The sequence below is a fragment of the Zonotrichia albicollis genome, chromosome 4 (genome assembly GCF_047830755.1).
Source record: "Zonotrichia albicollis isolate bZonAlb1 chromosome 4, bZonAlb1.hap1, whole genome shotgun sequence".
Taxonomy (NCBI): domain Eukaryota; kingdom Metazoa; phylum Chordata; class Aves; order Passeriformes; family Passerellidae; genus Zonotrichia; species Zonotrichia albicollis.
Window position 1 is genome coordinate 25873727 of NC_133822.1, and position 24573 is coordinate 25898299.

At 43.0% G+C, this 24573-nt stretch overlaps 2 protein-coding genes across 9 annotated transcripts in view; both read left to right on the forward strand.

Annotated features, from left to right (window-relative positions):
- Nucleotides 1-6767, forward strand: part of STK38L (serine/threonine kinase 38 like) — a 46586-nt gene extending 39819 nt beyond the window's left edge. For 4 of the 6 annotated variants that reach the window (XM_074539176.1, XM_014264189.3, XM_014264191.3 and 1 more), the window contains exons 12-13: nt 88-183; nt 1075-2108. In XM_074539176.1, coding sequence (XP_074395277.1) covers nt 88-183; nt 1075-1309 — 331 coding nt within the window. In that variant the 3' untranslated portion in view covers nt 1310-2108. Of the gene's footprint in view, nt 1-87; nt 184-1074; nt 2109-2318 lie in introns of those variants that run through there. The other 2 variants (XM_074539177.1, XM_026790819.2) reach the window with 1 other exon arrangement.
- Nucleotides 6768-14857: 8090 nt separating this feature from the next.
- BMAL2 (basic helix-loop-helix ARNT like 2) overlaps nt 14858-24573 on the forward strand; it is a 33049-nt gene continuing 23333 nt past the window's right edge. The window contains exons 1-2 of one of the 3 annotated variants that reach the window (XM_026790812.2): nt 14858-15068; nt 23336-23483. In XM_026790812.2, coding sequence (XP_026646613.1) covers nt 15008-15068; nt 23336-23483 — 209 coding nt within the window. In that variant the 5' untranslated portion in view covers nt 14858-15007. Of the gene's footprint in view, nt 15069-21102; nt 21597-23335; nt 23484-24573 lie in introns of those variants that run through there. The other 2 variants (XM_005482817.4, XM_074539194.1) reach the window with 2 other exon arrangements.

A 24573-nucleotide genomic window follows, 5' to 3' on the forward strand; every position in this document is an offset into this window, starting at 1 on the left:
CAGAACTTCTTCAAATTCTTGATATTGGATACTGTTGCTTCTGTGGAAATTATTGTAACATTCTCTTTGTTTTTTCCTCTTTTCCAGATTTTGTATCGACTCAGAAAACAGAATTGGTAGCAATGGAGTAGAGGAAATAAAAAGTCATCCATTTTTTGAAGGAGTAGACTGGGGACATATCAGGTATGTATATACACACATGTTTTACAGGGAGGATAAAAGCCATGAAAGCAAGAATTTCATGTATTGTGATGTCAAGGACAATTATTTCCAATTTATCTTTTATTTTGAAAGGCAGCTACTGGCAGTAGTGGGTTGACACTGAAGGTTTTCTGGCCTTGCTGACATGCACAGAAATGGCCAGAGTTTAACTGACTTGAGATAGCTCAGATTATTCCAGACTGCCCAGAACAGAAAGAAATTGTTGTAGAGTGGCTGTGGATTTCATTGTAAGTGTAGTAATTAGACCTGTGGTGAGTTTACAGGTGTAAATCACTGCCTGCCCCACAGTGCTGTGTCCCAGTGTGAGCATTTTGCTGGCACAGATTCCTTGGGAACTTTCAAAAGCCACCTTAAAACTCCTTCAAGGGCTTCCTGGCTCTGGAGGTGCTAAAGCAGAGGCAGCCTGCTTTGGGAGAGAGATGCTGAATGTCACAAAGAGGAGCTACAGTCCAAAGGTTTTGGATGAGGTCCAGGCTGGTGAGCACTGGAATTGTAAAGCTCTGGGTGCAAGTGCAATCCTGCTGGGCTGGGTTTGTGAAACAGGGTAACCACAGTGGTGGCTGGTGACAAGATCAGGGTGATAGCTGTGTGGCAGATAAGCATGGGATGCTCTCTCAATGGGAAAATGATATTTGCCCCAAGCCTGCCAGGAAGACACCAGTGGAGATAAGGAACCAAACAATCTCCCCATGGTGTCAGCAAACAGGAGAGTCAGATTCATCTGTGATGCACTCAGTGGAACCCTTGTGCTCTGCATTAAGGGAAGCTTTAAGTGTAAAAGCTAAGTTAAAACTGGAACTTAATGTCTCATTTCCCAACATTCACTCCTCTGGCATTGATCTTTATTTGCAGGGAAAGACCAGCTGCAATCCCTATAGAAATCAAAAGCATTGATGATACTTCCAACTTTGATGAATTTCCTGAATCAGACATTTTACAGCCAGGTGAGACTGCCATTGTAAATTCCAAATCTCCATCCATGCCAGAACACTGCACAGCTGCTTTTGTTGTTGTTTGTGTTAGTTTTTCTAATGACCCAATCAAGTTAGTCTGTAGATCAAGTCTCTATATTTTCTTTGAAATATAAGTGTAAACCTGTGATCTTTCATAGCTGCAAAGCCCAGAGTTTTTCAGAGTCCAAACTCTTGGTAAAAATGGTTTGCAGAGGTAGTGAGCACAGAAAGCAGTGGAGTTTTCTGCCTGGCAGTCTGTCTAACCAGTTTCTGGTAAAACACCATGCACTGATTTGCTTTTCATCATCAGTGACTTTTGAGGTTTGTGCCAAACATAATTGTTGGGATATTTGTGGGTCAGAATTTTCAGACAGTTGATTACTTAATGCAGTATTTAATGAACCTGAGTTGCTCTGTAAATCACTTCAGGGTTTTTTTTTAGTTGTTGATTTCTCTTGGCAAGTTACAGGAAATTTTCATATATAAAAGACTTGATTCTGTGACATACAAATAGTCTCAGGTCCCACTGTTTTCAGTTACTTGAAGATTGGCAGATGATTAATTGCTGTCTGCTAAGTGTAGCTGTGTTAACAACCATAAGAATTATCCAAAAGCTGTTGGTAATTTTTTTTTCTGAAGTGGCTTTTATGTAATGGTGAGGAAGTTTGTCCTTTTAATGCAAAGCAACCCATCTCCAGTGCCTAAGTTGGTTATGTCCATATTTGGGTAGTTCCAAGAACATTTGTATTATTTTGGCATTTCAGACCCACTGAAAATGGTACTGTGCGTGTAGGTACCTAAAAATCAGAACATCAGAAATGTCATGAGGTTTGTAATTGTGTATCCTGTGGGTGTGTTGGAGTCTTCTGTCAAGATATGGAAACCTGGTAGAGTGTGTACACATAATTAAAAAAAAAAAAAGGCAAAACAAAACCCTCTCTTTTTCTGCTTCTGAGTCTATGTTGAAATTATAACTCATTGACAAAAGGCAACTGACCTGATTAGAAGCAGGATTTCTTCCAGGAGTTTCTGCTGACTAAGGAAATAAGAGTTCAGGGCTGTTTAGCTCTGTGAAAAGTCCTCTAAGAAGCAGCCTGGGTTTAACTCTTTTAATGTGTGTTTGCTTTTGTTTCTGAATTCTAGTGCCAAACACGACAGAACCCGACTACAAATCCAAAGACTGGGTTTTCCTCAATTACACCTACAAGAGGTTTGAAGGGCTCACCCAGCGTGGCTCCATCCCTTCCTACATGAAAGCTGGGAAGCTGTGAAACAGAACACAACCCCCCAAAGGAAATTGCAAACACAAACCTCAGGTAGCTGCATCACCAGGCCCGCTTGGCGTTAGTTATCAACACATCGACTCTGGTGCGCATCGATTTCACATGGAAATTCTACAGGATTAGGATTTCTAAGACTACTACAGGAATTAGTTGGCAGTGCCAGCTGGCTTATTTTTTTCTTTTTTTTTTTGTCCTTTTTTTTTTTTAATATTTGAATATTTTTGTTAACTTTATTATACAAAGGTACTGGAATAAAAGGAATGTGCATCGCTTTTCCTGCACTGCCTACGTGTGGATAACGGTTAATTATGCCTCTCTGTACTGTGGCTTTGTTTGTACTGTAAACCATCTAATCCACCCAGGAGGGAAACATATCATTTGATGCAGCATTGGTGTTGTACTGCTCAGCTGGTGGGGTTTAGATATGCAGTATAAAGAAAACTGTCCACATTTGCAAACCTCTCTGAGCAATTGCTCAAGGGTGTTCCATTTGTGGGCTGCAGATCCCCCATGAGTGTAGCACATGGAATTATTTTAAATAGCAGTGTCCTCTGGGCCTCCTTGTGTCCTGTGTGCCCTCTCTTGCCCTGAGTGCAGGACTTTATCAGCCCTTTATCATCATCCCTTTTGTCCCTTGTCCCACAGTGTGTGGCAGTGAGGCAGTCCCTGTGATCTGTTTAGTGGTATTTCTGCTTTAAATGATCGTTGGCAGTATTGCTGTTAGAGGTGATGATGCCTGCTGGCAATTTCAGAAGCAAAAAGGAATCTGAATAAAAAGTATCAATATTTTTAGCAGAAGGGAAACACTCTGATAGGAAGTTTTGAGGGGATGGCAGTTTCCAAGACTGTATTCCTGCCTCTGCTCTAAAGCAGACTACCTTTGAGCTGCTCATAATTCAAACATTCTCTTCCCTCTGTGCAAAATGTGTCCTAGAGAAGTGATCAGATTGGTGCTTTTTCTTTTTTTTTCTCCCTGAGCAGCTGCAGGCAGAAGGGATCCTGCTTTAACCTCTCCTGAATCACAGCCTCTGCTCACATAGAGGAAACTGAGTGTCCCACTAGGTTCAGACTCTCCAGTGAGTTCCTTTTCTCCCAGGATCTCCACTTGGTGTGGCCATGGGATTAGAAGGGATCAGCTGAATCTGCAGCCCAATTTCCAGGGACCACCTAATTGTTCTTGTGGCCTATTACAGCGACATGAGGAGGTCTCCATGGTGAGAGAAGGACGAGAATCTTGTTTCTTGATCAGAAGGCTGGATTTATTGATATAATACCTTATAACTATACTAAAAAGAATAAGGAGAGAAGTTGCAGAGAGCTGCTAAGCTAAGAATAGAGAGAAAGAATGAATAACAAAGTTCTGTCTCCAGGGAATCTGTCCCCGAGCTTGCTTCTGTGATTGGCCCCCAATTGGAAACATGGAAGACGAGCCAATCACAGGTGCATCCTATTGCATTCCACAGCAGCTGATAACAATTGTTTACATTCATCTTCTGGGCCTTTGCTTCCCAGAATATGGACAAATCTGAAAGAGGATTTCTATGGAAAAATGTCTGCGACAGTGGCCAGTCTGCAGGATGGTGACAACCTGACAGCCAAGCCAGGTGTCCTTTCCCTGGGCAGAGGAAACAGAAGCAGAAATACCTCCATGTGCAGGCTCTGTTTTGTTCATCAGCCCAGCAGCAGTTCAGGACTGAGTTGTACTCCCAGAGCAGTTTGCAATTATCTGGTCACTGGTGACTTTCTCTGCCTGTACTTACAGCTTATCTGCAGGGCTTTGAATCTGTCACAGTACAGCAGAGATCTCTGCTGTCATTTTCTGGTCAAATGAGATGTGCAGCACTGAACAATTCCCCAGTGGCTGAACAAGCAGAGTCACTGTTGCTGTCTCTCTCCTCTGAACCAGTGAAAGGCACCCTAAAACCTCTGCAGCCCCTTCTGAGCAGAGCACACGATGTTTTGGCATACAGCAGGAAAGATTCCACTGGACAGACTTTTGTAGCAATATGGAAACTACTGTTATAAAGCCATTAGAGAAATATTTATTGCTGTTAGGCACTGTGGTATCAGCTGTTTTGAGTTATTTGTATGCTCTGAAAAACATACTGGCATGTTGATCTGTTGCATAAGAGCCCATTTGCCAGCAAGATTTCTGTGCATCAGTGCCTGTGATGGGCAGGTGTTTTTCCCTGATCCAGCCAGGATCCCTGATCCAGCCTTTCCTCCACAGTTTTGTCTCCCTTGAAGCATCTAATATCTGTTATTTATACCAAACAGTTTTTTCTGTCTTTAGCTCTTCAAAGAGGAGTAGCCACTGCCTCAGGCCCATCCAGTATTAGAGCAAAGCTAAGCTGAGCTTCTGCCTGAATGCTGGACTGATGGGGGAACAGCTCCTTGATCTCTCACGTTTCCCAGACCTTACACTAATTAACATCTTGCTGTGGGGCAAGGTCCTTAAAAATTCTCCAGTGTTGTTCTTAGCCTTGTCAGTGTGCTGAGGCTCAACCTGGGGCCATCCAAAGGCTGTAGAAAAACAATAACTCGCTTAAATCCACCTTTCAGGCATTGTTCTGCCAGTGCCCCAACAGCTCCTGAGGCTTCTCAGGAAAGGAAATGCCTTTACTAAGGCCTTGGCTCCAAGAAAACTCAGGCAGGAAAAATGATGCTGAGATGCAAATTTGGCCTCAAAGGACACTGCTATTCAAAATACTTTTCATTGGTTTTAATTTCCAGTTTCATCCATGGGGCACCGTGTGCGCTGGAATTGGAATTCCTGCAGCCACCACCTTTCAGAAGAGCACAGTAACCCCATTAACATGACCTACAAAGAAGTCTTTGCTCAAACTTGTTGAGACAAGCTCAGTTTCATGGAAACTGCAAATGCTCAGTGATACTGGTGATTTTTTTTTTCCTGTGGGGCTTAGGGGAGGGCAGAGAAATACACACTTAATTTAAAGCTATAAACAACTATGTCTGTACATACTCACTGGTTTACAAACCTGGGAAAAAGCTCAACCCTTCTACTTGCAACACTAAAAATAATACTAATTTAAAACTGCAGATGATTAATCATATCAGTGCTCACATAGGAGTTATATCCATAAGGAAACAGCCTGCAGCCTATCTAGCATAAACTCCTGTATTGTGGTAGTTTTTAAATTTTTTTTGTAAACATAGCATTATTTTAATCAGTAAATCAAGTTAAACAATATTAACTACTGCTTTTAGGATGATAGGGGTTTTTTTTAAAGGTGAAACTGTGACACTGTACTGGATTAAAGAGAACAGCAGGTTAATCTACACTGGCTTTCAAAAAAAAAAAAAGGAACTGCAACATATCTTTAATTTTGTTATTTCTATCTGATTCCTTTGGATGGTTGTGTGTTTTCCTTTGGCAACGTTTGTCACCGTGCCATTTATTTTTCTTATTCTTGGAGTACCAAAGATCCTGAAATGGCTTGATGATTGCAACCATGTGAAAATTTATTTTCTGGAAGTATGTTTTGTTAAACTTTTGTGAAAACGCTAAATTGTGTATGCAAATTGTTATCAGAGGTTTGCTGGGATGTTTACCTATTCCAGCAGGGAAAACTTGAGTGCATCAATGGAAGTGGAGAGCCTGAATCCAAATTCTGGATTGAAATTCCCTGAAAGTGGGGAGGAGGCTTGGATTGGGAGCTGCAGCTGAGCTTTTGCACTTCGTTCCATCTCCAATCAGCGTGAGTGAGTGGCCTTAGGTACAGGACATCAGCAGAGGTTGTCTCGTGCAAAAGGAGTTAAAAAAATTGCCAGCATTCAGAAATCAAATCTTGTTGATGCTGCATTTGCACTGTTCAATTTGCCTTGCTGGAGAGTTAAAGAAGTGTTATTTTTATAGGTCAATTGTTCCCCACCTGAGCCGTTGGAGACAGTCTGGGATAAGGGCACCTGCTGGGGGCAGTTCAGCCAGGGGGCACCAGGAGTGGGCACCAGGAACAGCACACAGCTCTGCTCTCAGCTCCTTCCCCAGGGCTGACATTCCTCCTGTGCCCAGCAAGCAGGGAATGCTGCAGTCTAGCCCAGGTAATGCTTAGGAAGTGCTCTCACTTTCTCAATAACACAAGCAATTACAGGCGTTGTAACACACTGAACCTTGTCCTTTACTGTTGGGATCTCACAGCAGCTCGTTCTTGGAGTCAAAATGCAACTGCTATATTTTTCCTAGACTGTTTCATTAGTTGTGGTTGGGAAAGTTACATAGAAGCATTATAAAAATTTATATGAGGCTTTTTACAGCATTTGAAAATAAAAGTAGCATTCTTTTTGTAAATTTGCAGTTTTTGTTTCTTTCACCCTGGTGTGTACTGGATTTCTTTTCCAGAATGGGAGACATCTAAGGAATTGAGATCCTGTTTTGTGGATTCTCATCTTGAATTCCATGGACAACAAAACTCCCCAGTGTTGTTACAATCAATCAGAAAGTAGAGAAAGCAGATAATGTTGGACTTGTCCCACCTGCAGTCACATGAAGAAGCTACTTCTCAAATGGTTACTGATCTTTTCCAGTCTTACCTTCCCCATAGGCTGTAATTTATCCAGGAAGGGCTTCCAGGGGCAGTTGTGTCCTTTGATCCACTATAGAAGCCTATCTGTCCTACTGTTCCACTTTCCCTGCCAAGTTCAGAGCAGCAGAAGCACTCAAAGTTGTGTAAAAAGATGATCAGAGTGGAGCAGCTGAAAGCCAAGAGAAGTGAGCAGACACTGCCTCGCCTTGTCTGGAGCCCTCCTGAGAAGAACAGGAGGCCTCCCTCCCTCCACTCCAAAATTGCTGCTCTCAATAAAGGTAAAATGCAAGAGAATTTTGCAAATTCTATTTAATGGGATCCCCCCTTTCTTCCCTTGAGTGTGCAAGATTGTATGGCAGAGCTACACATCATAAGGAAATAGAGGTTTAGTTCTTTATCTCCTTGCATTACCAAATCAGATATTCCTCAAAAAAAGTGCTTGAAGGCTATGCCTTCAGCACGGGCAAATCTCTTTTTAAATCTTAGAGTTTATAAGACATACTGCAAATATCTACATTTTTCATTTCTTTGTTGTACAAAGTGTGCGTGGTACCTAAGCAAAACAATAATGCTTTGGACAATAAAAGGCTTTTTCTGACATTCCTAAGGAGGGAGAAGGGAGGAGTATCCAAAATTGTCTGTCTTGGCAGTAGGGACAGTGGTGGCTCCCAGTTCTGGACTAGGCAAGGGTATATTTGCAGTTCAGGAAGTGCTTAATGTATTTGGAAATGTAGGAGGCTGTCAAGCATTGGAAGGGGCTGCCCAGGGAGGTTTGGAGTCCCCATCCCTGGGGGTTTTTAAGTAAGGACTGGATGTGGCTCTCAGTGCTCTGGTCTGGGTGACAAGGTGGGGATTGGTTACAAGTTGGACCCAACAATCTTGGAGGCCTTTTCCAACCTTCATGGTTCTGTGATTCCATTTCTCTAAGATAATGTGATTCATCACACATATAAATTCTAAATATTGGAGAGGTACTAAAATGCCTGTCCCACAGCTGAATTTCCCAGGTGAAAGCAGGTTCTAAGGATGGGTGGAGGCCCTGTTCCTTGTGAGCCATGCTGGGTTCAGCCGTGCCAGGCTCTGCAGCATGGAATGCCTGCTCCTAAAATCCACCAGGTTCCAGGTGCTTTAATATTCGGACAGCTGAAGGGCAAATTGGTGTGTCTGCACACACTGAACTGGCACCAGGGTTTGGACACTTCATCACTCAGGAACACTGCTGCAGTGGGTGTGACAGGAAATTAATCTCTCCAACGCAGAGGGAGCTCATCCCTGCTGCCTCCTGCTCCTCCCAGTGCCTCTCCTCGGGTTATCTGAGCCCTTGGAGGTCCCTGTTCCTAGGGTAGGTGGGGCACACAGACTTCAATCTCCTTGTGCTGAGGAGGGAATGGGCACAGGGTTCTCCTTTCCCAACCAAGCCAAGCTCTGCTAGGAACAGTTTGTTTCGGATCTGAACCGACCCTTGGTGCTGAATCTTGTTTCTGTAGCAGCTGCTTTAATCTGTTTCTAGTGAGGCACCATCTGCTGCAGCTTCTCCTCCTCCAGGAATACGTGCTGGCTCTTCGTGCTGTCCCCAGGCAGTTCACTTCCACTGGCAGCATCTCCTTCCCCTCCCGGTGCCTCTGCCCATCCTCCCTGCTCCAAAGACAAAACCTTTGCCCTTGCTTCTACATTTCCTGCCATTGGAATTGAAGGATGAGGGAGACTCGTCAGCAGAGTGAGTGCTGAGCCCTTGGAGCTGTTGTGCAAAAGTGTAACCGCAGCCCCTGCTCCACACCTTGCAAGGGAGACTACAGCTACAGAGAGAGTGTTACAGACACGTGGAGGCAACACCATTCCTCCCTCCCTTCCAAAGCTGTGTGCAGGATCTGCCCCCAGTGTGGGGCCAGGAGGTGGAGGTGATGGAGCTCCAACAGGAGGCAGATGCCAAGATATTCCCCCCAGCCTTGTCTGGGCACATGCAGCCATGCACAAAACCAACTGGAAATGGGAGCAGTGATTTACTGGGAGTGCAAAACTGCAACAGTTTTGGACACTTCACTTCCCCAGTTCTACTTCTGACTTCATTGTCTCTATTTAATACCAGGGGATGATCAGATAAGAACTTCAGTGACTTTTTTGATCAGGACAGGGTGAAATCACTGGCAATCTAGACCCACACATCAGGATCTTCAGTCCAGCAGGTTTTCTTTGAGGTCTCATCCAACTCCCATTGACGTCAGCAGAAGATCCCTATCTAAAGCCCAAAGAAATCAGGAACAAGGATGGCCTTCAAAGCAAACTGGTTGCTGATGCCATGCTTTGGTGTTCCTTACAAATGAGACAAAAAGGTTTCACTATTTATATAACTCAGCTGGTTGAAAAGCAGTGTGTGGAGAGGAGGCCTTTTGGCTTCAAACACAGTGGTGAGAAACTTGCATGGCACTTCTGCTGTTAAACAGGACAATATTACCTGGTTTCTAATAACCAAAATCAAACTAATGCCTTGAGGAAACTTTGAAAAACGTACAATTTATTTAAATGCCACTTTTAGGCTCTCATTAGACATTCAGAAACTACCAGTTTCTGCCAGGAATAAAAAGGCTATTTCAAAACTGATTATTTTGTTTTTAAATCAGAAGTGGCACCATCAAATTGAGAGACTTTGGGGTAAGAGATTTACAAGCAAGTGTATTATTATTTTGTGTGCAAAACCCTTGCAGGCCTGGACTCCAAAATTAAGCAGGCACTTTGGAAAATGTTAATCCTTTTGGCTGCCTTTAATTTTGTTAGAAAATCACACACTAAATTGCCATCCTGCTGGCTCCAATACTGAGATTAGAGAGGAAGAGCAAGTAGGATTCAGATGCTCTTCTCAAGCTAAACTTGTTTCATCAGGAAAGGAATTTGTCCATGATTCCCAGATGTCCAAGGCCAGAGTATATCCCTGTCACAATCCAGTTGGATACTGCAGAACATAATCCATGCTCCCAGTATTGTGCCAGCACAGCACAGTCCATTGCTAGTGAAGCCTGATTTTTTTTTTTTCTGGTTTTTGCTTCTTTGAGGGGCTTCCATAGTAATTATTAAGCACAAATAATTTTAAAGAGCTTATTTTTACTATTGGCCAATGACAGTATGATTATGCTATTTATATACTTTTTGAAGCTGAAGAGTTTCTGATTTGGGGAAGAAATATTACTTTAAAGTGATTTTACCAGATTTTACCAATACATAGTCACAGAATTTGTAGCAAAGTCAGTAAATTGTTTGTGGTGCCCTTAAAAGTAATCCAGTGACCTTCAAGCAGAATAAAATACAAATAACAGACTGAAATAGATTTAAAAAAAAAAAGGATTAATTCTTGTAACTAGCTAACTTGTTCATATGTCCTCTACAAAACCACACTTGATTCTCTTCTTTCAGCCATATAAGACCAGAGTCAGAGGGGAAACCATAAACATTTGTGTTCTGGGAGAGAATGTTATGAAAAATCTCTGTTTGGACTTACAAAGCTGGGTCACTTCAGTTTCCTGCTATTAAGTTTCAGCAGAAAAAAGTTCTCTGGCTCTCCCCAGGGGTGTTTTTGTGAGAAGTAACACAAGCCACCCTAATAATGGAGAGTGACTCCAAGTGTTCCCTCTCCCAGGTCAGTGAGGTGTGTGGGGCCAGCTTGGCCCCAGCAAATACACAAAGAAATGCACATCACTGGGACAGCATCTGCCACATCCTGGGAAACAGCTGAGACATGCTATGCTTTGGATGTGAGTGAAGAGGGGAAAAGGAGGAATAATACAGACACTTTAAGTGCTCAGTCTCAGGCTATTATTTAACTGCCCCGAGGTTTGATTGTTATTTTTACCCCTTTAGCACGTTGTTGTATAAGTTGTTTGGAGAAAAGAGGCTATCTGTGGCTTACATAAAGTGCTCTGTTCCCTATTTTATTGCTGAAAGCTACTCAAGAGAAAGTGCTCACCTTAAAATGGGGCAAAAATATCAAGTGTGGCCTACTCAAAATCAGTGCCTTACATAAACTGGGATCCTGCTCTGCCAAGACTGGAGGCAAACTGTGCTATAAACACCAGTTACTGTCATGTATTAAAGGTTCAGTGAAGGGCCCAGTCATCACCTTTGAATAAGAAACGAGTCTAATAAATGATGTCTCAGATCTGTGCTAATGATCTGGCAGCCCTTTATGTTTGTAGGAATTATCCAAGTGCTGGCTGACATGACACTGGCCATGGAGGCAGAGTACAGGCAAAAATACTGCCAGGAGACTGATCTGATTTTCTGACCTAGTGCCAAGAACTTCCGCAGTGAATTGCAACTGCTCTAAAAAATATGAAACAAAATGCGAATCAGGTACAGTAGTTCTGTTTCTAGTGAGTCAGTTAAAAAAAAAATAAACCAAAGATTTTAAGTCCTCATTAACGTTCCCATGTGGAAAGAGTTTGTATGTAACAGCTGTTTAGCTATTAAGCTTGTTAAAACAGTTTGGGGAACTATTTAAATGTTTAACTCATTGAGCTTTATAATAACAGCCATTTTCAGTTTTCGGTGGTTCCTGAGTCCCTGAAACATTTTCAGTGAGTGTGGCTGACTCACTTCTGAAATCCCCTTGGCATTTGGGTGTCCACTGATGATGCAAACCTGGAGGAGGGAGCTCCCAGCTTCAAAACTGGGGCAAGACATTATTTTAGCAGGACAAAAGATGACATTTAAGCTTCCAGGGAATAAATCCATTAAAATTTTCTCAGTATCAGTTGTGGTATATGAATAAAATAAGTGTGCATTATTGCTAGCAGTTTCTCAAAGACAGCAACAGCATCTTAACTGATTTTTAGCTCTCCCTTCTGTTTTTCTGTTTTTAATTTCGTTTAGGGCAAAAAGGGTTTGTAATTCCTTCTGTTCAATGCAAACTCTGCAAGACCAGATGAACCCATCATGATGGAGATACACATACATATATATATATATAGATATATTTGCGGTGGTAACAGTGGGATTACATGGAACATAAATCTCTAAAATGAAAAGTCAGATTTCCAAGGGGGAAAAGCACCCTGTGAAGAAGTGTGCATTGAGACTGTCACAGAAGTACCATGGGATTTCTTCAGCAGCATCCCCAGCTGGGAGCCACGATTCCCTGGCCTCTTCCCTGGAATGTTCTGTCAGAGCCATGCACCCACTCCTTCCACGTGCTCTAACCCTTGGGCTCTGCCATGGACAAGATGCTGAGCTGCCCACTCCCACACAGACAAGCAGCTTCCACATCAGATGGGAAATGTGCTGGGAGCTTCCAATTATAAAAGATGTCACGAATGGAGTTCAGGATTGCGTCTGAGGAACTATCCTCAAGATTAAATTTTGGAGTTCAGACAAGTGAATTCTGCCTACATCTCTGAAAGCTATGAAGGAAACACATCTTTGTTTTCTGGTTGGGGTTTTTTCCCCCCAACTCTACCTGACTAGGTGAGTTGCTGATTTTCCACCACATTACATAAAATTCATAGGTGTTTGAATATATTTGGGTCACAGTGTTTTGTGAGGATTTACTTTCTCAAGCCCTTAGAATCACAGAATCATTTTGCTTGGAGGAGATCCTGGAGATCATTGTCTCATTGAGTCTCAGCACTGCCAAATCCACCACTAAACCACATCCCATAGTGCCACATCCACATGTGCTTTAAATACCTCTGGGGTTGGCGACTCCACTGCTTTCCTGAAAAACTTTTCCAATTCTTCAATGATGAATTTTGTCCTAATATTTAATCTAAACCTTCCCTTGCACAGGTTGAGGCTGTTCCCTCTCATCCTACTGCTTGTTACTTGGGAGAAGAGACTGATCCCAGCTGCCTTTTCACATGTATTTAGTCACATTTTCTTACTTTTAGCAAAGGGTGTTTTTATCTTAAGAGTCTGCCCCTAGATCTGAAAAAAACTGATTCCTTGTCTGCAGCTCTAAAGACATAAATTTTAACTTAGATAATGACCACTAGAACTGATGATGAAAGAACATAATATCCTTTGCAAAATATTACAGCTACTCTTGCCAGCTCTACAGGATCCCCATTACTAATAAGAGACAGGGTAGAGCCCCCAGAACAGTGGGAGAAGAACATCTGCCGAAGGAGCTTCCTCCACACACACGTCACCAACTCTGCAGCTCTGGCCTCACTGGTGAGCAATAAATACCATCTGTACTTTAGGTTCCCTGGTGCTTGAGTTCATAGAATCATGGAGCATCCTGAGTTGGAAGGATCATTGAGTCCAGCTCCTGGCCCTGCACAGACACCCCAACAATCCCACCCTGTGCTGTGCAAACCCTCCTGGAGCTCTGGCAGCTTTGGGGCCATGACCATCCCTGGGGAGCCTGTTCAGTGCTCCAGCACCCTCTGAGTGACGAACCTTTTCCTGATACCCACCCTGCCCCTTCCCTGACCCAGCTCCAGCCATTCCCTGTGTCCTGTCCCTGGTCATAGAGAGCAGAGATCAGGGCCTGCCCCTCCTCTTCCTCTCGTAAGGAAGCTGCAGAACTGCTGTGAGCTCTGACCTCAGTCTGCTCTTCTCCAGCTGAACAGACCAAGTGCCCTCAGCTGCTCCGTGTGTGGCTTCCCCTCCAGGCCCTTCAGCATCATCTCCATAACCTTTGGACATTCTCTGAGAGCTTTAGATTTTTCTTATATTGTGATGCCCTAAGAGAGAGAAGCAGCAGCTGTGCAGTCCATAGAGATGGCTGTGGATCAGTCTCACAGGATTTGTGTGCTTGAGCAAAAGCCTCTTCTGTCACAGCTGCAAGTGGAACTGAGTGGGCACAGGCTGCACCAACATGGGGCAGGACAGTGACAGAGGCTCTGTCATGTGGAAGACATTTGTGTTGCAGAGGTTTCATTTCATTTCACAGACTGGTTCTAGTGGGATCTGCTGGAGGGAAGGAATGCCTGGGAATAGCTGGAACACACTAATCTTTTACGGGTGTCCCTTGAGGTCTTTGTGCTCAAGGAACACCCCTCGCTCACACCGGCACTCCAGGGTGTGAACCAGAGCACTGTGATGGGCAGGTTCACTTCAGAGCCGTGCTCCTGGTACTGCCAAAAACCAGCTACAGCTCTGCTCACGCACTTCAGCACACCTGTGGAAGTTATCCCTATTTTATGCTACTTTTCACTGATAGATGGGACTGCTCTCTGAGCACTCACAGAGGCCTCTGCCAACCAAAACTATTCCAAGACCCTGACACTTCCTTGGATGAAGCATCATCTGTAGAGCACCCAGAGGAAGGAGCACCAGCCCTGCCCAGCCCCTGGACATGGGCAGGGTGCCAGCCCAAGTGTTGCAAAATGGGGAACATGTCAAGACTATCTTAAGTCAGGATATTCTTTCATGTAAGATCTTTGTCTATTTCCAAGCCTAACCAGCAAGAATGGAGATCTAACCAGTGGAAGAGGCAGCTGCCAGCATCCCTTACTCAAGGACATGCTGGAACTAACATGTTTTAAGGATATAGTAAATCAGTGCTGATGAATGTCTGTGTATACATTGCTAACTTGGCAAAATACTCCAGGTCCATCACGTCTATATGTTGCTGTGCTTGGAAACTTACTCTGAATTTCCGTGTATAAATAAAGGCATGAAAAGCCGGGCGGTAGTGCTTTATTTGCGGTGTCACCACAGAGCACCCAGGCTTGTACAGCTCTGCAATAAGCCATCGCTGTGTCTCTCGAGTAATTGCCTTTTACTGCACTTGTCCCTGCAGCCCTGGGCTCGGCGCACGCCGTGGACCGAGCCCGACCCGCGGGGCCGCCGTGAGGGCAGCGCAGCGGCGCCGCCACCGCCGCACATCTCGCGAGAGGCGGCGCGGGGCCGGGGCGGGAACATGGCGGGGCGGGGGCGCTGAGGGGCGGCTGGCGGGGCAGCCCGCGGTCCCTCCCCGGCGCCGGCGGCTCCTCCTCTGCTCACCTCAGCTCACCCCCTGCATGCCGGCGGTGCCGGGGGCGCTGTGGAGCGGGGCACGGGGCCGCCCGCCATGGCCGAAGCAGGAGCGGGAAGCGCCGAGGGCGCCGAGGAGGAGCGGCGGGCGGCGGAAGGTGGGAGCGGGTCCGCCTGAGGAGCGGGCGGTGCGCGTCCCGTCCCCCTCGCCCCTGCCGCGCGTTGCTCCGTGCGTGGGGGGCGATGGCGGGCGCCGTGTGTGGGGTGTGTCTGCCTGTTTGTGTCTGTCTGTCTGTCTGTCTGTCTGTCCGGACGCCCGCCCGCCCGCCTCGGTGATGTGGCACGGGCGGGTGTTGTTGTGGGGCTGGTGCCCGTGGGGCAGTGCCGTCCTTCCGTGAGGGCGCTCGGGGCCGCTCCGGTGCCCGGTGCCGCTCCGGGGCCGCTCGCGTTTGTGGCTCATTCCCGCTGGGCGCTCCTGGCTCGCTGCTCCCGCTCGGTGGAGTTCAGTGGAGGTACCTGGAGCGCCCACACGGAAACCGAATCAGAGAATGGGGTTGGAAAAGAGCTCTGGAGGTGGTCCAGTCCAGCCCCCTGCCCAGGCAGGGTCACCTGCAGCAGGTGACACAGGAGCGTGTCCCGCTGGGTTTGGAATGTCCCCGGAGAGGGAGACTCCAGCCCCTCCCTGGGCAGCTGTTCAGGGCTCTGCCACCCTCAGTGTGCAGAAATTCTTCCTCAGGCTGAGCTTCTTGTGTTTAGTTTGTCCATTGCTCCTTGTCCTGTCCCTGGGCAGCGCTGACAAGAGCCTGGCACCGTCCCCTTGGCATCCGCCCGTGTAATGGTCACTGTGCTGTACTGCTGTGACAGATGTGTCATCATACTGATGCCATGTGCGCTAAAAATCTGAGGGGGTTTGGTTTGTTGGGTTTTTTTTTGGTTTTTTTTTGTTTTGTTTTTTTTTTTTTTGTGTTTTTTTTTAACTAAGTTTGTAGTTCTCTGTTTCTGGTACACACGTAGCCTTGCATTCCTAAAACTCTAGCATGATTTTTTTTTTTTTTTTTTTGTAGGTAAACATGATTTAGTATTTTAGGTACAGTGATTCTGACTTTTCTCTGTGTGTGTATGTGTGCCCACGCTTGTATGGCGACCAAGGTTTGATCTTTCCATGTTTTTAATCATAAGTTTCTGCTACTAAATCAAGGCTGGTTGTAAACTACCAGCTGCTGCTCGTGTTCCTGCTTGGAAACGAGTGGAAGGGAGCGTTTTGCACGGGGTGTGGGGAAACACACATGGTCCGATCCCTCCTGAGCCATGACTGCAGCTCTGTGTAGTTAGCACCAATTCTTCTAGGTTTAGTAGTTGTTTTCTAAATGCCTCTTGGGTTGAGTGTGCTTTAATGTATGTGGGGATCCTTGTTGTCTTAAATCTTTGACGGTTTTCTGTCTGGGCTGCTTGATTTTTTAAATACTGTTGTAAAATTCTGTGGCAAATAATGTAGTGTTTGAACACAAAGTGGTGGTGGTGGTGGGGTTTTTTTAGTAGCGTTTTTGCAGTCTGCTCAACTGTGCTTAAAACTTAAGATACATTGTTTCTATATCGTGCATATACTGAGAGGAGAGAAAATCATCAAATTGAAGAAAACTCCAAATACACAGGCATTTCCATTTACAAGTAGATTTGGGAAATCAGTGAACCATAGGCTTTCATGTTTTATTGTGAGATTAACCCCCATCCCTGCTTTCTTCTGCTGCCTATGTTTATACCTGTTCTTTTAGTGGATTTTAAACAAATTTTGGGTTTCTTTGTTTTTAAGACAAAAGTATCTAAATTGTTTGTGGGATATGGCTACACTAAATTTACCTGCCTAGTAGCTTTTAGGGTGGGTTTTTTTCTTTTCACTTGAATGTACACCTTATTGTTGGTACATTTGCACATTATGGAAAACAAACTCTAAACTTTAACTCTTGGACGTTTCACATCTAAGAATCAAATTCATTGTAAGAAGAAATAATTTGTTGAGCGGTTTTGGAAGTGAATAATTGTGAACTTTTGAAAATTCCCTGTTTGGACTGCAGGGCCAGCTAAAACCATGGAAGTTCTGCAGCCCACTTGATAGGACTCAGCATTTTGCAATCATCTGATTCCAAAACTTACAAGAAAACAACTGTCCACTATTTTTCTAGGAGAATATAACTGGAGAGGATCTGTGGTTTGCTTTTTGTTTGTTGGTTGTTTTTCCCAGAAATGAGCTATGATATATGAGACTCCCGATTCCTATCAGTGCTTTCTACCTGGTGTGAACATGCAAGTGCCTGGGAAAGCAGGGAGCCCTTTCCAGGCCTTGGGGAGGATCTTTCCAGTAGCTGCCTCCTGCCTAATTTTATTTTTTAATACACTGATAGATTTGGCCAAATATTTTGTGTTTGAGATCTGTTAAGTGAATGTGTCATTTAAGTGGTAAGTCGTGATTTTGACTGCTTCTCTTCCAGGTGATGGAAACGACTAAAAATAGATGCAGAGAGCAATCAGTTGCCTGTGTTATTATTTGATTTAAATGTATGTAATTCAGAGTGTTTTAATTTTTTCCTTTTTTCATTTTGTGAAATTCGAACCAAATCCAGTGTTCTTAACATAGAAGAGTTTATTCTCTGGATAGTGTTGTTCATAAGATGCTTTCATTGCTAAATTCTCTGTATCTTGCTCCTGCATTGCACATGCTTATAAAATTTGAGGAAAGAATAAGCTGCTTTAGTCCATACATTTGTCCTGTCTTCAGAGCTTCATTCCAAAGATTGTTATCCCAGCTTTCAATATGAGGTACTGCAGGTGATGAGCTTGATGCCAGACTTGCTGTAAGTAAGTTTGAAAATGCTTTTCATGGACTGTTTTAAAGGTCTAAAATAAATAAATTCAATGATTTTTTTTTTAGTACAACTCTCAGTTATGTGTAGAAAATATGGTTCTTTGTTGTACAGGTGTCCAGATGTGCAGGACCTTAGGCTGATGTCACAGCATCTGTAACTTTCTTTCTCACACACTCCTGTACGTGTGCAGGCTGTGTGTGGCACTGTCACACTCTCTAATGAGTATCTGCAGCAAGAATTCACTCAAATAAATTAAAAGTTTAGAATTTAACTCCATGGTAAAATAAAACAATTGACATGGTGTGGAGTTATTTGCCTGTCAGTGTGAAGCCATTCCCCCTTGTCCAGAGTCTCTCTCCCTCTTCCCTGTGGGCTCCTTCAGGCACTGCAAGGCCACAGTGAGGGCACCCCAAAGCCTTCTCTTCTCCAGGCTGAACAATCCCAATTCCCTCAGCCTTTCCTCCCAGCAGAGCTGCTTTATCTCACATCTTAAAAAAACCCCAAACAAGCAAAAAACCCCCACAAAACCTCCAGGAAAACCCAGCTGACCAACCAAAAACCAAACAAGCAAACAAACAAATAAAAAAACCACACCAAAAAACTATGTTACTTGTGACAGAACTTTACAGTCTAAAAGGAGCTGCTCTGGCTGGGCTGCAGAACCCTCAGGTGCCACTTCACACTGGCTTACACCAGAATTTGGAGTTCTTTAATATTGACAGAGCTCAGATTTCTGGCTGGAGGGTTTTGTGCATGCCACATACACACCTCTGGAAAATACACATTTTAGTAGTCTGCAGTATTTGTGATCTTAGAAATCTGAATTCAAAGCAGCCTCTTTCTTCTCCTTTCCTTGGAAAGTGTTTCAAAATAGGAAGCTGGATTAAAAGTTCCTTATTTTTGGAAAGGTTGTGCCAGTGTTAACACATTATTAATTTAGTTAGGTGCAGAGCTACCACATTTCTCCAAGTCTCACTTATTCCCAGACTATGGAAAGTGTCACCATAAGCTTTATAAATGTACTTCTTTAATGATATTTTATTTCAAGCCCATTTTAGTGTAATATCTCGGTAGCCGAATTTGGATGTTCTTTTTTAAACTGGCTAATAAATGAGGGCTGAGTGACAGCTCCTTTAATTGATTGTTTAATTTATTAATACTACATGACTTGTGTCTTCCTGCTAATTTTGGAGTGCTAATGTGTATCCTGCAAACCTAGGCAGAAAAGCTAACCCTGCTAGGGGTGGGTGGTCTTGAGGTAGTGCATAATTAGGCCAATAATTTGGAAAGCCTGTCTTGGGCTTGAACTTGTTGCATGTGGTACAAACAGGTGCTGTCTGTGGCTCTGATGTTAAATAATTGTGTGATATTTCTGTGCTTGGGGTGGGTTTCATCTCACTTATCTTTAGATGTCCAAGTCTGAGGCAGTTCCTTTGGTCCCTGTGTAATTACTGACTAGAGATAGGCACTCTTGGGCTGTAGCTCATCTAACCAACTGGAGGAATCTATTTTAGATTGAGATGAATCACCCTAGAACTGTTTTATTTCATCTAGCCAAATGGAGGAATCTATTCTGGGGAGAGATGAATCACCCTAGAAATGTCTTCCTCCCTCCAAGAGGGACCAGAATGGCTGCTTCAGATGTGGACATCATTATTGGTTCACATGAATTTCCCTTTTTATGGCTGGTGGAGTTTGGCCATAAACCTTTTCTTAAAGCTTGTGTTTGCTTAGGAATTGAAAACCTTGAAACTGTTGGTCATGAAAACAGCTCAGGAATGTGGCACGGAGTTAGAAAATATTATTGTCAGTAATTGTAAAAATGTGGAGTCTCCCAAGCCTTGTTTCTCAATGCATTGCATGGGATTGACACAGAAACTTTGCTGACACAGGAGTATGGCTGATTTGGTTTGTCTTTGTATCTCCCCCCAAAATGCAGTTTTCTGCAGCTCCTTGGCAGTTGTTCCCTTCTTTGCCAGTCCCTTGGGGACTCCAATTATTATTTATTTTCCACAATTATTATTTATTTTCCACAAGAGTAGGGGATGCTCTTGTTATGAGAAATATGTATTGATAACCATCCCTTAAATACTTTGTTTTCTCCCTTATGAAATACACTAAAATGAGTGTTCAACTAAGTTTTTTCATTTCACATACACTTACTGGGAAGGAGCTATTTCTCATATGTGTTTGTACTGTTTGGATGGTCTTTGCTTTTTCACAGAGGGAGTAATTCCAGTGAAGGAATTCCTGTATTATTCTCATTATTTTAATCTGTCCCAATGCGCATAATATGCTTTAAAAATATTTTTGATCTGTAATATAGATAAGCACATAGGCTTAATGCCGAGAGAAAGATTATAATAGACATGTATTGGAGGAACTGTTCACTTGCCATTAAAATCTGGTTATCAGTATTCCAGGGCATTAGCAATGGAATGAACAGTAAAAATGTAATTTCTCAGCTGGAATTTTATTTGGCTTGCAAACCAGACTAGTGTGAGTAACAGCCTTTACGGTGGTCAAGCAAAACGTCTCTAGTTGACTTAAGCTGTTTCTAGTGGTTTTAGAATTCACTAATGATTTTGGTTTTATAGAAACATCAACTTGTTATGAAGATTGGTCTTTCTGGATGTTATTTCTCATGAAGCAAGTGTGCTATGAAATTGGGAATTATTTCAGTTTGCTTCATGTGTGTTTAGAGGTGTTTGTTGTGATGCCAGTGGTATGAAAATATTCACAAAAAATGCAAGTATAAGAAATTCAGCCAGGTGCTCAAATGACAGGTAAAAATCCAACTTTTTCTGATCATAGAAGCCCATCCTGGTTATTGGGGTACATTCTAGACCATTCTTTTTGTGAACCTAAAGATTGTTATATTCATTATTCGGCTCTCCCCAAGTGGTGTGGGCAGAGAGGGAAAGAAATCTTTCAGCACAGCCTACACAAGGTTGGGACACTCCAGGGACAGAGTGAGCACCCTGGAATCACCCAGGATCATAGTGATGGCTCTTATGGAGCCCTCAGAGATTATTTTCCATCACCCTTCCTGACTTTTCAAAGCTTTAGGAAAGCCTTGGCTTTAGGAGCTCTTTCTGCCCATTTCTTGCTCAATGAGTGATAGGTACAAAAAAGATTTGTTCACTTCTATTCAACTGCACATAATCACTGTTCAGCTATGCTTGGTTGTTCTGAAGCTTTAAAATTATTTATTTCTCTGTTTCTTTTGCATTGTTGAGGGGGTTTGGGTTTGATTCATGGGCTTTTTAAGAATATATATATATATATAGCCTTTATGTATATATATATAAAGACTATAAGGTGCATGCTGAGCATGTCAGGGATCAGTACAGATTCTTAACCTTACATTTTTGTCCAAGATCAGCCACCCATCATACTGGCATTTAGTTTGTCCCAGGGATAGTGTCAAGGATTCAATTTATCACCTAATAATTGTAGTGTGGAAGTTCTTAATAGGTCACTGTTACTGGTAATCTGAATATATTTTGTTTTCTCACTTAAGAATAACGAAACTGGGTGTTGTTAGTAAAGGTAGAAGAGATAAGTGCAGTATTCAGAAATTGTTGCTTGGGTGGGGGGGAAAAAACCTAGTTGTTTAATAATATTGAAGAGAAATTGGAAAACCTGGTAAAGAGGCCTTGGATTTTGTTCCTTTAAAGGGAAGTATTTGGAAAGCAGGCTGGCCATCTGTGTGCAGAGCAGTATTTAGGTCAGTGGGTCTGTGCTGTCCTGCTTTGTTCCAGGACGAAGGGATCTGTTGTGCTGAAGGCATTCTGGTCCTGGAACCATGTAGGTTGCTGTTTAGTAAGTACTTTTTTATGAATATTCGTCAAGACTGATTATACTTCAATAGCTTAATCAGGAATTATAGGATGATCTGACCTGGGCAAATTAAAACTGTTCCTTTTAAAAAACAGTTCCTTTGCATCTGTCAGCATTTTTTGTTTGTTTTGGAATTGTGTTAATAACAGAAATAGAAAATGAAACTTTTAAGGAGACTCATCATAAAAATATTTCAGACATCTATCACTGTCTTATAGAAATACTTATAGTATTTATAATGTAATTTCTTTAATATATTTTTAATATCCCTAATTTGAATGTGCTGTGCATTTGAAATAACTCGATTTTCTTGGTGTCACAGATGTCCAAAAGTTGTCACATATTTGTCAAGTATTTGTTGATTCTGTGTTTCCATCTCTTTTTTTTGAAACTTCCTGTGTGACTTAATGAGTTAAAGAGCTTTCTAAAATAAAACAGGGGCTGACTTTGTGTTGTCTGATTTGATAGAGAGAGGATTAGTGGAAGACCAGGCAAGCTGTTGTTGGAGTATTAGCCTATTTTCATTTAACTCTCCAGAGCTGTATTCCAACACCAAATGAAAACCTAGAAGGTCATTTTTCTGATGTGAGATGTGTTTACATCTAAGAGGGGGAAAAAATATCCTTTGTATCATTGTTTTTGGACATTTCTACATTTTTGCAAACAGCACAGATGCTACAAAAAGAGAGAAGACTCACAAGAAATTGTCCAGATTTTCTTCTTGCTGGATTTTCAAAGTAATCCTCTTGGTTTTTGCACCCTGCTAGAAGCAGGAGTTGCTCACTTCCTTAAATGACATCTCTTCATCTCTCATCTGTCCTCAGTGGCACATGGAGCCTGAAGGAGTTCCTGCATTTGTGAAGCAGAGTTAAATGTGGCTCTTTGGCTCTTTGCCTGAGCATCAGCTGGGTGATTCTTTGTGATAGCTGCACTGAGACAGAAAACAGGGTAATAGTGCTCTGTTCCTGGAGACTGCTCTGCTTTCCCACTAGCTTGCTAGGATTGCTTTGGCTTGTGATTTCTCTTCTGTCCTTCCCAGAAACAACAGTTTTCCTTAAGAGGAGAATTGTAAAGGGAACTTGACAAGTTTTTGAGACTCTTCCAACTTCCATGGCAGATGTTCTGTGTAATTGTGGATTTTATGTCAGGAATACGATTATAGCAAACTTCCATTTTTTTGATATCTCACTTGATTAAAAAACAGTTCGCAATGTATTTTTAATTTTCATTTAGTTTGAGCCACAGTATTTTGATCTGTTAACAAATGGCACAGCTGGTGATCTTGCAGCAGGGTGTCTGAGTGGGGGGGAATTGAAGTGCAAAGGTTGTGTGAGGGGAGAGCTGTTCTGTATTGCCTTGGTGTGTAGTTTACTTCTACACTTACAGACAGGTCACAAGTACAAATTTTGGCTTCTCTGAAGAACAAAGAAAGAAAACTTCTGTTCAAATGCCATAGTCATCAATGGGGAATGAAAAAGTCAGAGCTGCAGCAGAACCATTGTGGAGTTTTCAACATTGGGCAGTTTTTATGGTGAGATCATTGCAGCTCTGTGGGAAGGCGTGCGCTCTTTGCTGGACTTGGCTTGCGGCAGCGCAACCTCGGCTGTTTGTGTCAGAGGCACCGAGCCACTCACAGACAGCTTTTAGTGCCGGTGGGGATGAGGGTGGGGGCAGCGAGCTGCAGCTCCTGCTGGACACTGAGCCTTTATTCTCGCTGCCAGACCAGTTCTCAGCGGATGGGAGCCCGTGCGTGGCCTGCGGAGGGCCCGGCCTCATGAACCCCGCCCCCAAGGCTGCCGGCAGCGCGGCTTTCAACGCTGCCCTGCCTGACATCCCCAGGAAGCGCAAGGGGAGTGATGCTGACAACCAGTAAGTGAATCAAATCTCCATGTCTCAGCCTGAGACATTCGTCTGTTGTTTGTGCAACACGGTCACTGTCTTTCCTTTTCCTCTTCCTCCCTCCTTTCTAATCCTCTTTCCTTTGTTCATTACCGTTACATTTACAGTGTCTTCCAAATGTGTTCTTTGACAGTCCCCGATTATTAAAAATAGAAAAAGTAATCCTTAAATCCAAGGCATATATGGAGGATTCTGTAATGCCATTTCCTGGCCTGAAGTGTCTGGATAATGTGCCTCTAATGCTGAAATTTCAATCCTAATTTTTAGGGGTTTTTTTCTCTTTCTTTGCCTACTAGTAAAAGCAAGTTCTTAATGTGAAAAATGCATGTATTTTATGATTGGCTTTTCGCAAATATTAAAATGAATATTATATGTGTTGTGTTAGAAAGCAATGCTGCATTAATTTTCTTAAGTACTGTGTTAAATATAGTTTTAGGTTATAAAAATTGTTAAAATAGAAACTATGCTATGTAGGATGTTTTATTTAAAAGAAAGGACTTGCAGTGAGATAGCAGTCACAGGACACCTAAATCTTTCAGAGAAAAAGAATTTATTGCCTTCTTATCAGAAGAAACGAACTTCTTCCTGCCTCAAAGGCACTATTAGGATTAGAGGGGAGAAGTTGATGAAGACCAGACGGAGTCCTGTGTTTGAAGGGAATTTATGCATCATGTGTGAGGTGTATGAATATGCAACAGGCTGTTGTTTTTAAGGATTAATCCTTTGTTAACGTGCGTCCTTTTTGGGGCTCGTGCTGCCCAGAAAAAGGTACCATGACGTCTGTAACTCTTTGTTTCTATTGTCTCATATTGTCCTAATTCAATTTGTCCGAATTGTTATTACTCTCATTGTGTTCCTATTTTTATAACCATTTTATTACTATTAAACTTTTATAATTTTAAAAACAAGTGATTGGCATTTTTCACATTAAGTTGCTTGAAGTTTCTCAGGCACATACTAGAATTTTACCTTCAAGCATGAGACAAGATTACTGATTGAATTGTTTAATCTAGAACTGCTGCTTCAGTGACCAGAGCAGCCATTTCCTTAAATGTGGTGA